Source organism: Cololabis saira, chromosome 7, assembly GCF_033807715.1.
Source record: "Cololabis saira isolate AMF1-May2022 chromosome 7, fColSai1.1, whole genome shotgun sequence".
Lineage (NCBI taxonomy): Eukaryota > Metazoa > Chordata > Actinopteri > Beloniformes > Belonidae > Cololabis > Cololabis saira.
The window spans coordinates 23,279,660-23,294,341 of NC_084593.1; the positions used below are offsets into that span (position 1 = coordinate 23,279,660).

Here is a 14,682-nt window from a genome sequence, read left to right on the forward strand (position 1 = left end):
GACACCTGATCATTCATATGTAACGATATTATATAAATATACAGATTTTGAACATATTTGTACAACCGTATCTAATTTTATTGTCATGAGAACTAAAATTTACCAGGAAAAAATGTTCAGAAACCTTCATATTGTTTTTACACGTCACAGTTTCCTGGTTTCACTGTATCTGGGACCTTTCCACATGCTCTTTAGGGTCATTGTGTTCTCAAAGTTGATTTCTGCTCATTTCTGCTATCTATCTATCTATCTACACTGTAAGAAAAGCCCGTAGAAATTACCGTAAAAAACTGAAATAGCAACGGTGAAGGACCGTAAATGTTACAGATGAAAATCTTTGTTGACATTGTGTCAGAGTTTGTCTGTCTAACTGGTAATAACTCATTTAATTAAGACATTACTCAAAGAATTCAATGTATGTAGATCTTTATTTCACAACAAAACGCCGCTATTAATACTACAAAATATATTACACAACACACAATCTTTCAATAAAATAGGCGGAAAAATTCAGTCAAATTACTGTCTTATAATATAATTTACCGATTAATAATACCTTTATTTTGATGTTTTCCAGTGAAATTTTATGGGATTAGATGTAAAATAAGCAATGGCTGCACGTAAATTGTACAGGAGAAAATATGGAGGTATAGTCATGCTAATTTGGCTGAAAATGGATGTTGAATTTACCAGTTTTGTACGTAAATTGTATAATGTTATTTTGTAAAGGATTACAGTTTAAACTTGTAAAATTTACAGGTTGTTCTGTAATGTGTTTTACAATCCGCTGTATCTTTTACAGTATTATTCTGGCAACCACAGCTGCCAGTTTTTTTCCGTAAAAACAGCGTTTTTTTTCTTACAGTGTATCTATCTATCTATCTATCTATCTATCTATCTATCTATCTATCTATCTATCTATCTATCTATCTATCTATCTATCTATCTATCTATCTATCTATCTATCTATCTATCTATCTATCTATCTATCTATCTATCTATCTATCTATCTATCTATCTATCTATCTATCTATCTATCTATCTATCTATCTATCTATCTATCTATCTATCTATCTATCTATCTATCTATCTATCTATCTATCTATCTATCTATCTATCTATCTAGTTTGGGAGTGGAATCCAATGAGTGCATTCACCAGCTCACGAATGGTCGTTTTAACAGCAATCATACTTTCATTCATGTCCACCCTAGACTTTGACTGATGGATAACTTTTTAAAGGCTTTGTGGTCTTTATTGACAGTAGGTGGACAGATAAGGGAATACCCACAGCAAAGAGCTACAGCCTCAGATTCAAATCTCTGCCGCCTGCACGAGGGCAAATGTCGCCCGCTCAACCCACTGACCTAGCCAGGGCCCCTGATGGATAACATGTTAGAGGAAACCGAAAGATTTGGCACCTTTTGATGAAAAAGCAGCGGCGACAGAAAGCCATGAGCTGGTCGGGGGGACTCATTGGCCTCTAATTGCAAACTGTCAAAAATCAGATGGATTTGAGTGGGAAAAAGTCAAGATCAAGATCAGTGTAAACCTGAGAAATGACCTCATGCGGTGGCTAGGCAGAATCTATTGTATGAGTGGAAGGACCTGTTTTTGTTTTTGTGCTCTTTGGACACTGAATTCTGCATCTGCAAGTTGTGAAATCATCTGCAAGAATAACGTAACTTGGTTGTGAGCATGTTTTATTGTGCTTTCAACATTGCACACAAGAGTAATGTCATATTAATGATTGTTTGCGTCAGTGAGAAGATAAACTGCCTTAGAAGATAGCAGACACATCCTAAGAACAGAGTAATCATACATTTGCTCATCTATTTTTTACAATGTTGCCGTATACTGTGACAATTGCCCATCTAAAAAGTTAGTACTGCCTCAAATTGCAAACTGTTGAAAAAAGAAAAGAAAGAAAAAAGTAAAAAAAAACTTTGTTTCATTACAATGGAACAAAGGGAACTTTCTTCCATACAGTATAATGGAAAATTGCCTTTTCACAAAATTCACCTTGTTTTATTTTATTTTATTAGAAACCAGCAGCAATAAATACACAACCTCTTTGCAGGAGAAGTCTGCATTATCTCAGTGTTACACCCGCTTTAGAGTGGTTAGATCACAGAGAGATCAACCTCCCTGCCAGACCTCATGAATGGCTCACAGATGATGTTAACATCTATTGCAATTTGAATCCGTTTTGTTGTTGTAATCATATCTTTTCTCATCAGATGAGATGAGTGCTGGCTCATGGGCCACTTTCTCATGATCTAAATGTAAAAACCAAGAAGTACACATTGTGTTGAGCTGGTTTTTGTGTGCAGCTCCCTCCCATGTTGCTTGTGACTACTAATATGGTTGTAATGGAGGACTTGTAACAACTACAGTCCGACAGAATGCACAGGGAAACACCAATGTTGTCCTTGTCACTCTGTCAAGCTCTTAATTGGAGTTTGTTATCCAAGAGACATATCTGCAGTGAGTCACTGTCACAGCGCACCCAGCCTTGATGTTTTTTCACATTAGTCGGGGGCTTGTTTGCACCTTCATTTATACATCACTTTCAGTCATGTTGGTACTCTCCAAAAGATGTCTTCTTGCTGGTGCTCACTTGACCATCTGCGTGATGTTAACCGATGTTAACAAGAAGAACTTGTGACGAGGAGAACAGATGTCGTCATGGAGACAAACGTTCTAGCATGGGGCGGCTTTGCTCGTGATTGTCTGCAGCTTGTTTTGTTTTTAGTTTTTTGCTGCAAAATCCTCCTCACATTCCCTGGTTTTGGTTGTCATTTGGATTTCCTAGTGTGTTTTAGTGAAGAAAGTGGCTTAGGGTCAATCCCAATACATCCCCTACTTTCTTCCACTAGCCCTCCCTCACTACCACTACCCCTAAAAAAGAAGACACAGATTTTAGGGCACTTGAAATCTTCCCAGGGCCCTGTCCCAATACTCCCACTACCCCTACTTTTCAGCACCACCCCTAAATTTTGCGTGCTACGTCACTGCGTGGTTAACGTTCGGGTACGTAAGCGACTGCGTAGTTACGTTTGCACATACGTCACACCATATCAGGAAGCCGAGAGCCAAAAGCTGTTTTAATGTCAGCTGTAGCGCTGTTAATATGCCACTTTATTAAGTTTTAATATTTTTTCAGGCGTAAAAGTAACCGTTAAGATCCCCAACCTGGGCTCAGTTTATCCAAATAACGCCTGTTAAGAAATTTGATCCGATGTTTTCGGAGATGAGAACAGCCTGCCGGCTCGGAGCAGCAGCAGCTCACGGCCGGGTCAACCTGCAGCTCTGTGGAGAATTACCGCTGGCTGAAATAAATCATTTAGGAAGATAAATGTTGGTTTAATAGATGAAATCTAACAGTTGTAGCTACGCCTGTTAAGAAATTTGCTCCGAAAATTTCAGGATTATGATGCCTGCCGGCTCGGGAGCTGATTTATGGTTCCGCGTTAAATCGACGCAGAGCCTACGGCGTAGGGTACGGCGTACGGTGCGCGTCGCCGCGTAACCTATGCCGTAGGCTCTGCGTTGGTGTAATGCAGAACCATAAATCAGCCTTTATTCTGGCGAGGTTTGAAAAAGACTTCGCAACAATGGGCAAACTAGTGATTATGTACATTGTGTGAGTGAGTGAGTGAATATTATGAAAGTAAAATACATATTTCTGGCTAGAAATGTAATCAAAACGCATTTTTATGCAGAAACTAACTCAAAATATTGATTTTATTCACTAAAAAATAAGAAATGTCCGCCATGTTTTTTTTTTTTTATTCAGTCCGCAAATGACGACGAAAAGCATTCTGGGAAATTTTTCTGGCCCTAGGTCAGCTAGGGTGCATTTGAAATCCCTAACTCTGAAGGGCCAGATTCATAAGCACTACCCCTAAATAAGCACACTCCCCCTAGGTGAAAAGAGGAATTGGGACACCACTACCCTCACGGGAACGCGCAAAATTTAGGGGTAGGGCTGAAAAGTAGGGGTAGTGGTAGTATTGGGACAGGGCCTTATATCACTCAAGGCTTTCTTTCAATTCAGGAGAAAAATCAAGGGGGGTTCTCCACTCTGTCTACACGAACCTGTATTTTACAATAATATAATATTATATTATATTAATATATAATAGAGTATCAAAGATCTGGACCAAATGTTTATTTCCTTTTTTTATTGTTCAAAAATAATGTATGTGGGTGTCGTGGCTGCTTTTTCTGCACAGCACAAAGCGACTTACACCTCTCCCACTGCAACACAAACACTTTCCTATGCAGTGCAGTTGCTTCTTTTTTTTAACAGGTTTAGCTTCTGTGAAAAGCTGCGTCCATCTCTGAGTTCTGGTGATGTCCAATAGAAAGTAAGCGGCACCATCTGTGAGGCCGTAATTACGCTAGCATTTTACAGCACGGCCAAGAGGCAGAGTGGAGGCCCAGGTGTTCTCTATACTGCACATCTATACTGTTTAAACCCAATAGTTACACCACAAGATGCTACACATGTGCAGAGCAAACCATAGAAATGATTGCAGTCCTCCTCAGTAAACTCAGGGCTACACCTTTCACAGTGCTTTGTCCTCAGCCGCTCGTTTTCAAAGTGCTAATTTGAAGACCACACAGTGAGAAAAGCTGAGTTCGATGTAAATGCTTCATTTCCAGGGTCCCAGCTTAGTGGGAATACGCTTCATAACGTTATTAATAACACCTGTGCCTCTGCTTGGGCTGTGAATCATTGTCGTGGCGTTGAAATCATCAGTCTCTTTACCAATTACTCAACTGAAGGAAAATAAATCACCGAATTACTTGCTAATTTATCAGACTCATACCGGTAAGTTACATATTAAGCAAAAATGTGACAAATATCTGTGTGGTGATAGAATCAGCACCAAAATGCTTTTTCTTTTTCATTCCTGGAACTTAAGCAGGTGTTGTGTATTTGACAGTTTGATTCATTTATTTATTTATTTTCCAAGAGAGCAGTTTTTTAAGTCTAAACACTTCAAATGGACAACTGTTCACGAGCTGAAGATAAACTTAAGAGTAATGGAGATCTTGCCTTTCCTCTTTGTGCATTGTATCTCCTCTTGGATGGCCTCACGTGCATGTTCTTCTACGAGTCTCTGAAGAGAGCTTGAGGTTTTTTGGTTCACTGACTAAAACCGCCTTTTTAGGCTGAAAAGACTCTCACGATTGTAGGGACACATTTACTCTTATTTTCTTCCCGAGATGGAGCGATGCATGGGCTCCTTGATGGGCTCCAGCCACGGTTCACAGGTGTCCCAGTGTCGGTCCGAGGTGCCGATGCTCAAGTGAAGCTCCAGTGGTTTCCTGAAGTTGTATGTTCATATTTGCGGCAGTTTTCTAAGAGGAGAGATTACAGTATTTCATCAATATTGTGAGAGATGGTACTAAAGGCAGGGGTGTATTGTACACTGGGACTGCAGGCGGCAGTTAACGATCTCAAAGGTGATAGAGCCATCCGATTGACAGGCCGATAATGAGAGCAAGTGTGAGAAGAGAGTTCTCTGGGAGCTCTTGGAACAACAGGATAAGGATGCAGCTGTCCTCACTTGACTTTTAAAAATATCAACATGGCAGCAGCTCATGTATTTTTAGATGCCCTTTTTACACAATGTTTTGGTCGTGCACACTGCATGTAATGAAATGTAAGAGTTTACGAGCGAAAGTGGCAATTGCTTTGAAACGTCATGCCAGTGTGTGCTCATAGAAAAATAAAAGGCCTGCGGTGATTAGTAATGATGATGGAGTACAAGCTCAAGGGCCCCGTTTCACGGACTGTTTTTAAATTTGTTTTCCCACTCACCAATTTCACTGCAACACACTGTAACCAAGCAGATCTGACTGCAGTGCTGTGTTTTACCGCGGCTGTGTGGGTGTCAGTCTCCTTTTAAGAGTGAGAAGGAGAAAAAAAAGAGATGGAACAAGAGGAGGAGGTTGTTCACTCACCACCATCTCTGAGCATGTGTGAAGACAAACTGCACAGCAGAAATACAGCTTTTTTTTCCCCCTTCCTGCAAAGGTTACATCTAGGAAACTCTTACTGGAGGCAGCCCAGATGCAGTTAGCTGCTTGCATTAGGTGAAGTATTATTTTTGTTAACCAGAAAGTGACTTCATTGATTCAAATGAAAACATATTTTTGTCAGCACAAAAGGTTTCCCTCTGGTTATGGGCTCAAAATTAAGTGAAGATTATAAAATATTAACCCCCAACCCCCCTGCCACTGCTCACGTTTCACGAATGGCGCCACCGGGCATCATTCATATGTGAGTAATGAATTTGTGCATAAACTCTCCACAAAGCAAAATCTACACGTTTTAGCATTCGTGAAAATGTAAGTCGTTTTCATAGATAGGAACAAAATCTACTCCTGCCTCTAACTACAGCATGTAGGCACAGGCATATGGGCTGGATGTGCATATTGCTTGTCATTATCAGACTTTATGGCATTAATGCATTATATAGTCTGATTTTCTTACAATATGCAGACACCTTTAAGACATATATCAAATATGGATGGAAATTTTGTATCAATCAAAGCAAAAATACAGATAAAAAACAAACAAACAAATGCTGTGAATAAATAGTTTTTGAAAGGGTACCTTTGTCTGCAGATGTATTTATTGGACCTACAACAAGTGTATAAACTTTATGGGCTAACCAACTTTTAAAAACCTGCAATTAAGGAAATGAATGGAATTAAAAGCCCCGTGACCCTGCAAAGGATAAAGCGTGTATAGAAGATGGATGAATGGATGGATGGAATTAAATGCACTACATTTAGTTTAATTTCTTTTAAAAGTGTGTTAAAGCAACGCATAGCCTGGATGCCGCAATGCATAATGATATGACACTTAAAGTATAAGTATAAGCTCAGCTTTGGAGTTTGCTGTTGGATCCTGTGGAGGCATGTATTAGACCTGATAAAGAGATGTTGCCAAGTATAGAGATAATATGATTGTCTGCAGCAGAGATGTATATATATATATTATACACACACATATATATATACATTTTTGCGATTAATTAATTAAGATCTGTAATTAATTAATCTAATTCATCTCTTTTTTAATCACACTTAAAAATTGCAGAGAAAAGCCCTCAACTTGAGGTGTTTTCCTTTGAATTCATTACATTATTGTGGCAGATCAAAAGACTGATATATAACAATGAAAACGTGGCTTTATAAAGTAATTTATTTACTTTTCCAACAGACTTGGACAGTCCTAGCCATTTACATCCACTTGGCAAGATCATTCGCCAGCCTCTCGGTCACAGACGTGCGCATGCACAGGGAGCTCTCCTCCAGTTTAGTTTGGGGAAGAGCGTTGCTATGGTAACATCGTAGCTGCTAGCGTTAACTGTTGCTGCTTGCTGTTATGTTGTTTCTTTTCTTCACTTTTTCTTTATTTTTAACATGCACCAAATCCACAGATAGAGACCAGCTGGTTTAGGAGGCATTGTTACACCTCCTTATCAGGTGGTTCCTGTGTGGGGATTTATGCTAATGATCAGTGGTAGTGTGTGGCCACTGCACACTACAATCAAACCTGAGTACGTTTTTAGTAAGGAGGCTAAAAATCTACTCACAGATTTACAAAGATTTAACTAATGAGAACCATGAGGTCCCCTGTCTTGATGGGTACATGGTCTTACACAGACTGTGATGTTTTAGATCCCCGTCAACCTTTTTTTCCACTGTTGTTCACTATGCAGAGTCCACACAATGTTGAGAGACAACGCTATAGATGAATGTAACCTGATGTGCTGCAAGGTCATCAAGCACCAGCAGCACACCAGCCTGTACTAAGTATGCATCAAAAAGATTTTATTTGATGATGATTGTTGACTTTTTTTCCCCCTCACTGTCCAGTACTAACTTCACCAATTCCCCTCTTGCACCCTCCAGGACTACACACTCACCATGTACTTCCAACAAGCATGGCGGGACAAGCGGCTCTCCTACTCTGAGATTGCCTACAACCTGACTCTGGATAACAGAGTGGCTGACCAGCTCTGGGTGCCTGACACCTACTTCCTCAACGACAAGAAGTCGTTCGTTCATGGTGTCACCGTTAAAAACAGGATGATCCGTCTCCACCCAGATGGGACTGTTCTCTATGGACTCCGGTAAGCATTTACACCTGCCCTTCCCACCGTGTCACATTTACTATAATATGAATGTTGCAGACTGCAAAAGAGGATAACCCACCACGGACAGCCAATGGCTTATTGTAAAGTAAAGAGCGTTTTATATAAGAGAGTCATCAAGACAAAACAATTTTTAAAAAAAAGATGAAAACATGTAATTGAAGATGTATTACTGAAACAATAAAACAGATTTCCTGCCTTTTGTGAAGGAGACGTATAATGATCTTTCTTCAAACATTGATTCTTGTGGTCCAGATGATGTTTGAGGCATGCTTTGGTTAAAACACCAGTGAGGTACACTACAACTGATCCTTTTTTAACCACTTCCTTGCATAGCAGCTGGTTTTGGATGGAGTAAACCGAAGTGGTTCACTCCATCCCTCTTTGTCACAATGTTGCCTCTTTTGAAAGTAACGGCTGCAGCGTCGCCCCGCTGATTCCAAGGAAGAGCATGTAGCATGATGTGAAGCTGGGTGATTTTAAAGATGAGTATGAACAGTTGTAGTCTGAACTTGGGCAGGGATGTCACAACATACTGCAAAACTTGTCATGTGGATTTTGCACTCGAGCATATTTTTTTCATATGTCCCCTTTAACAATAAATGAGTTATTATGAGTCAGTGATTGAGACGTAGGGTGGCTAAGAGAGCTTGAAGCGCTGCAACTTAGTCATGCAAGTGACCAAAATGCCTCTGCTGTGTTAACCTGCCAGCCTTGTGTGCTTGTGTGTCAGCGTGTGAGAACGGATGCTGCTCCTCTCAAACGCTGGCATGTCCTCGTTACCAAATCACAGACTAACTCCTGACTTTTTCTGTTGCCCTTTTCTGCTGAAATACTCAATTTTTTGGGAAGTTGCTGTCACTTTCGAGGAAGGTGTCATACTGTTGAAGACACATGAGGCCTGTGACTGTGTGGGGTTGATTGCAGGGAGGATTTTCTTGGCTGTAAACATTTGCAGGGTGATGATTTAGGTCATTTGACTATCGCTGTCAAAAAGTTTTGCTCATCTGACTGCTTAGCTTGTGGACTTTCATCAAAGTGATGAATATGAGGCTTAATCTGTAGTAAAGCAGAATTACTCCTTGCCAGCTGTGTAGAAGAAGAGCTGGAGGCTTTCATATTGTTGCCTTTCATATCCCTTCATGATCATCAATATCAATAATTGAATGATTACGATCAATAATGGAGCAGGGTGGTGCAAACAGCTGAACTGAGTCAGATTGTGTACAGTGGTTCAGCCCTTCTACAAGACGTCTCTTTGTGGTGCTGGACTGTGATGCCTCTGAGGCGGCTGTCATACATAATTGATCACTCATAATCTATAATGTAGCAGTTCAATACAAACACTGAATGTGTATTTGTACTGATGCTGCGCATTTGCCTGCGCAGCCTAACACAACCCATCCATCACGGTGCTGGTGCCTCCTCTGATCTGTCACCAGCTTTGTGTGTGTGTTTGTGTCTGTGTCTGTGTGTGTGTGTGTGTGAGAGAGAGAGTAAAAGCTGAAGTTATTGTTGCTAATTCAAGATGTTGCAGCGTTCAGTCATTCTCTCCCCAGACTGAGATGCCCTTCTTGCGGAAAGACTGCTTAAAAAATTTAAGTATCTGCACTGCACCAGCTTATTCATGGATTCATTTTTCTCAGCAGTCAAGAAATGTAATTTATAACACTCTCGCTCAATTACATAACTCTAAAACATACTTGTGCATAACTGCCATAAAAATGGCGCAGGCTCAGAGAGTTGTAAAAGTGTTGTGAAATTTGTGAGCGTGCGTGCAGCAGCGAGAGGTTGTTACCTCAGGTCCGTTGTCCTTGTCGCTGCCTGTGCCTCCCGGCTCCTTCATTACTTGGTTCGTGAATTTGCGTCAGGTTTTATTTGATGCTAGCGGGCCCAGACACAAGCTGCTGTCAGACTCAGACCGGCAAGCTCAGAGCACACTGATGCAGACAGTACCTGTAGAGGCGGGCTGCCTTGTTGCAACAGCATGGCTTTGGTGAACGTAGGCGAGATGGCTTACTGTGAGGACATCCGATGACTGAAGATAAACATGATGTAAACGAATACTTACCCTTTCTTTTTTTTCTTTTTTAAAAATTTATTTTATTGTTTTTATTTATTTATTTATTTATTTATTTATTTATTTTTATTTTTTTTTTACCTTGTCTGCACACATATTAATGGTTGATACCATGCCGGTAAAAACCTAAGGCATATGTATGTGCATTATTACTATATTTAGTATAGAATACTTACCTTTTCTTGTTTTCTTGTTAAGGTTGCACCACATAAGTTACAATCACAGAGTATTATTTTATTCCATGGATGTTGAACAGCGATGGATGATGGAAATATACACGCATGACATTCTGGACAATATCCCACTGTATCATCCATGAAAATGTGTTTTTATGGAGTGCTCTGTGCTTCTCCAGGAATGTTATCTCATAGTCCTGTGATTGTATTATCATTTAGATTCTGATTGATAGATGATTGATAACTTATTTAGTGCTTTTAAACTACTTTTTTCATTTCTTCTCTGCAAGTAACACAGTTTTTGACTCATTTGCATTACCCATTCTAGCAGCTCATCGGTATTTTTACATGCTGGATTGCTTAATAACCATTGCAGCTATCCTTGGTTTCAATAATAAATATATATATATATATATATATATATATATATATATATATATATATATATATTATATAAATCATTTGAAGACCCTGAACAGGACTGAAACATACACAGAAAAAGAGACTGACCGGCAAATGTGGTTGAAAAATAAAGTAAAGATACACTTAATGTATGCCAATCAAATAAAACTAAAACTGTACTAAATTTTATAATATATATGAGCAATGAGAATATAAGAAGTCTTCCCCTGGAAAGTGTACGCATAAAGTTGTAATACTGGAAATATTCATATAAATCAAATGATGCTTAAGACTTTTTGCATATGGCTGAATTCTTTCAGATGTTTGGAAATTTCTATTCAATCTAAAATGATAGCCTAATCCGGATGCTTGCAGGCAAATATGATAAGCACCTTTTGACAATACAGTATCTGTTTTTGTTTGACCACGTAAAATGTACATTTTATATACAGGTTTTGTATCTTAATTGATACCTTCCTGTGCTTCAACACATTTACTTAATTCAACACAAACGCACAGATATATGCAGGCTCCCACTTTATTATGAGGGGCTTGTGATTTAATAACCTCAGTTATGTCATTGTGATGTCATTATTGCCTACTGAGTTTGGATACTTGTTTTTCAAGGGGAAGGTTGAAAATGTGGGGTTTTAGAGACTGCGATTGTACAGAACTGAGAAGTGCTGCTGCATTCACTTCTGCTGCAATTGTGATTATTTCTTTCTCAATCTTTTAAAAAAACTCCTATATTTACTGCAATGTGATTTGCATTTCTCTGATGATTTTAGTCTTTCGCAAAAACCAGATTATATTCAACCATGAGCAGGAATTTTGCATTTCATAAATCTGTTAAATGTAGAAAAGGTTTCTCATCTCAGTCACTCCAGCTCTGCACGACATGACATGAACAAGGATTTTTGCTGACTTAACTAACTGTAACACCACACCTGTGGAAACACATTTCATTTAGTCTGTGGTTGCTTTGTAGGAAGCTCTGGATACTGGAAGCGTGCATGTGTGCAGGATCGACGCATGTCTATTGGTGGGTGTTTGTGAGTGGGTGAGTGTTATTTTTGGGGTGCACGCGGAGGAGGAAGGGAGAGGGTGTTGTTTACTCCTCATTCTCTGGATATTCAGTTCATACCAATCCTGCCAAATCCTGGTCTTCAATTACCGGGAAGAGCAGAAAATTACAACAGTCCTCCCAACTGTCACTTTTAGAGCTCGGTTTGACTCTCAGGGAGAGTCAGTCTGATCTAATTAACCAGCCCCTGAAATGGCTAGGCTAATAACACAGATACCGCCCATGCTGCAAGAAAAAAAAAAATACACACACACACATACACTCATATGCACTCACAAGAGGAAAGAAAAAAGACATATATCTTATCTTCTTGTTTTATGCAGAAAGGGAGGAAAATCTTCAGATGTTTAGTGTGTGAGTCTCGAATAACATTGCTGCAAAATCCCAGAGAATGACCAAGAAAGGAGAGAAAGCCAACGAGAAACACAGACACGAAGGTCAGACCTCATTCAAAATGGAGAAATGATTACGATTGTCGCTCCTCTCTCCTCCCTCCTGCCATCCTCTTTCTGCGAATTTTGTGACTGTTTTCGCGAGAGGACGCATATTTGTGCTGCGGACTAATGTTGCATTTTACCAGGAGAAGAGTGTTTTTCTCTGCCGCTCAATAGATCATATCCCACAGTCAGGAGGAGAAAGCTGCCCTCCTTTTGGTCAATATTACTAATGGGATCACCTTCAAAGTTATCCATCTTACTCTTAAGTTACCGGTCAGGCAGGATGGTTCATATGCCCTGTTTGATTGAATGGACCTTTAATCTGATATGAAAAGACCTCTTCTTTAATTGGGCACACGGAGACACACACTGGGGTCTCTTTGTTGTGACTGCTGCCGTTTAATTTTAAAATCTTGCAACAGTTATTCAAAAAAAAGGCTAGATAGTCCTGCAAGTCATTATTCTGCTTAACATGGACTCTGTCCAAAATGGAGGAAGCTTTCCCGTCCTACCTTTACTTCTAAAAGATGAATTTGCTTTTACTACCCGTGTAATAAAAGTTTAGTCAAGGCAGTTTGCAACCTCCAGAAATCTGTGTCCGATGCTACCTCCAAACGAGAGTCTGTACAGAAATTCATGGAGGTTATGTTAGTGTCCGTAAACAAGGTCATTTTGAATAAAGGTGCACAGGCTGCCTTGGGTGGTAAGGGGTGGGGCGGGGGGGTCCAAACATACACACACACACACACACACACACACACACACACACACACACACACACACACACACACACACACACACACACACACACACACACACACACACACACACACACACACACACACACACACACACAGCCTGGGCTGAACCACAACAGAACATGCACAAGCCAAAAAATAAAAATAAATAAATAAAAAGAAGCCTTTTTTAGAACTCCATGTCCTATTAGCTCAGATGGAGAGCAAATGTAGCGTGTTTAAATTGCATGATCTGCAAGAGCATGGACTCTCCGCCGGCAGGTTGGGATGAGAAGGAGAGGCACCGGCCCTGATGTTGACGGAGAGCAAACAAGCCTTCGCTTCATGATCACTGCAGACTCGCTGCAGTGGAGATGACGAGAGGAGGAGGAGAAGCAAAGACAGGGAGGGTATCATGCAGAGAAACCTTCATCCGCTTCCCCTCCTCACTCATTATTAGTATTTTATCAATTGTAGCTGTGTGTTTCGGTCATCGTAGTTTGGCCAGAGGATGCAGAAAAAGCCCCAGACAAAAAAGCTTCGAGACTTCTGCTGATGATGTAGGTGGGCTATAAATAGGCAGTTTATTTTTAACCCTGCCATTTTGGCCTCATTTCTGCTCTTCCCCTGTGTTTCCTCTCTGCCACCATGATGATTTAGTCCTGGTGATGGTGATGGTGAGTGATGAGCCTCTGCTTGGCAAGCACAACATCTCCGTAACTTGCGTCCATAAAAGGGGTAAACTAGGACAGAATGAGTCCTGTGTTAATCCCCCAGTGCACCATAGTCCTGCTAACTGGCTCTTACATAAGTGCCCAGAGAGCAAGAAAAAGGAGGAACAACACGGAGCCTGAGAGTATGAGAGAAACACTGTATGTCTCCACATCTTGAAAATTGAAATCCCAAATTTACCAGGCTTAGCCCAGTAGAGCTGTAGCCTTGGTTTTATGGCAATCCTCAAAACTGGCAAGAAAGAAATGGTCTGCAGGTTGAACATTATGTTTATCATCCTGTCATTTACATGCTGTGTTTTTTCTCCATCACTGATTATGCCAATCATCAAATTAGAGGTAATGTGAGGTTCACCATCCTGTTCAGTGAGACCTCAACCTGTAGTGGGGGTGAGGATTGAATCGCAGGTTTTCTGACTGTCCCATTTATCAGCTGGGTCATGTTTAACAGATAATAAACGTTTTGCATTGGGAGGGTGCAGGATGTGGTTGTGACTTTAGATATGATTGCCTGCAGGAAGCAGCAAAGCAGTACTTAGCAAACTTCCTAATGAAATTATGTTCCCGTTTCATGCACCACCATCAGACTGGACTTTGGTAAGATAAGTTTCCAGGTGTATTTTGTTTTGATGAGGTAGACATAGGAGAGGTTTATTCAGTGTCAACAACCGCTTCCTGTTATCAGAGCCACATATACAAAGATCTAAAATATCAGCAAATTTCAAAAACGTGATTAAGCCATTATTTTGGACATGCTTTTTTTTTTAGCAAGAATTAAACATCTCTGGATATCATGACATAGTCCTTAAACAATACAAATAAATAAAGTATGTCAAATAAAATAAATGAAATA

At 40.0% G+C, this 14,682-nt stretch overlaps 1 protein-coding gene across 2 annotated transcripts in view; it reads left to right on the top strand.

The window, feature by feature from the left end:
* Nucleotides 1-14,682, top strand: part of gabrb2a (gamma-aminobutyric acid type A receptor subunit beta2a) — a 36,652-nt gene that overhangs the window by 7,466 nt on the left and 14,504 nt on the right. For both annotated transcript variants that reach the window (XM_061725108.1, XM_061725107.1), the window contains exon 4: nucleotides 7,941-8,161. In XM_061725108.1, the coding sequence (XP_061581092.1) occupies nucleotides 7,941-8,161 (221 nt within the window). The remainder of the gene's footprint in view (nucleotides 1-7,940; nucleotides 8,162-14,682) is intronic.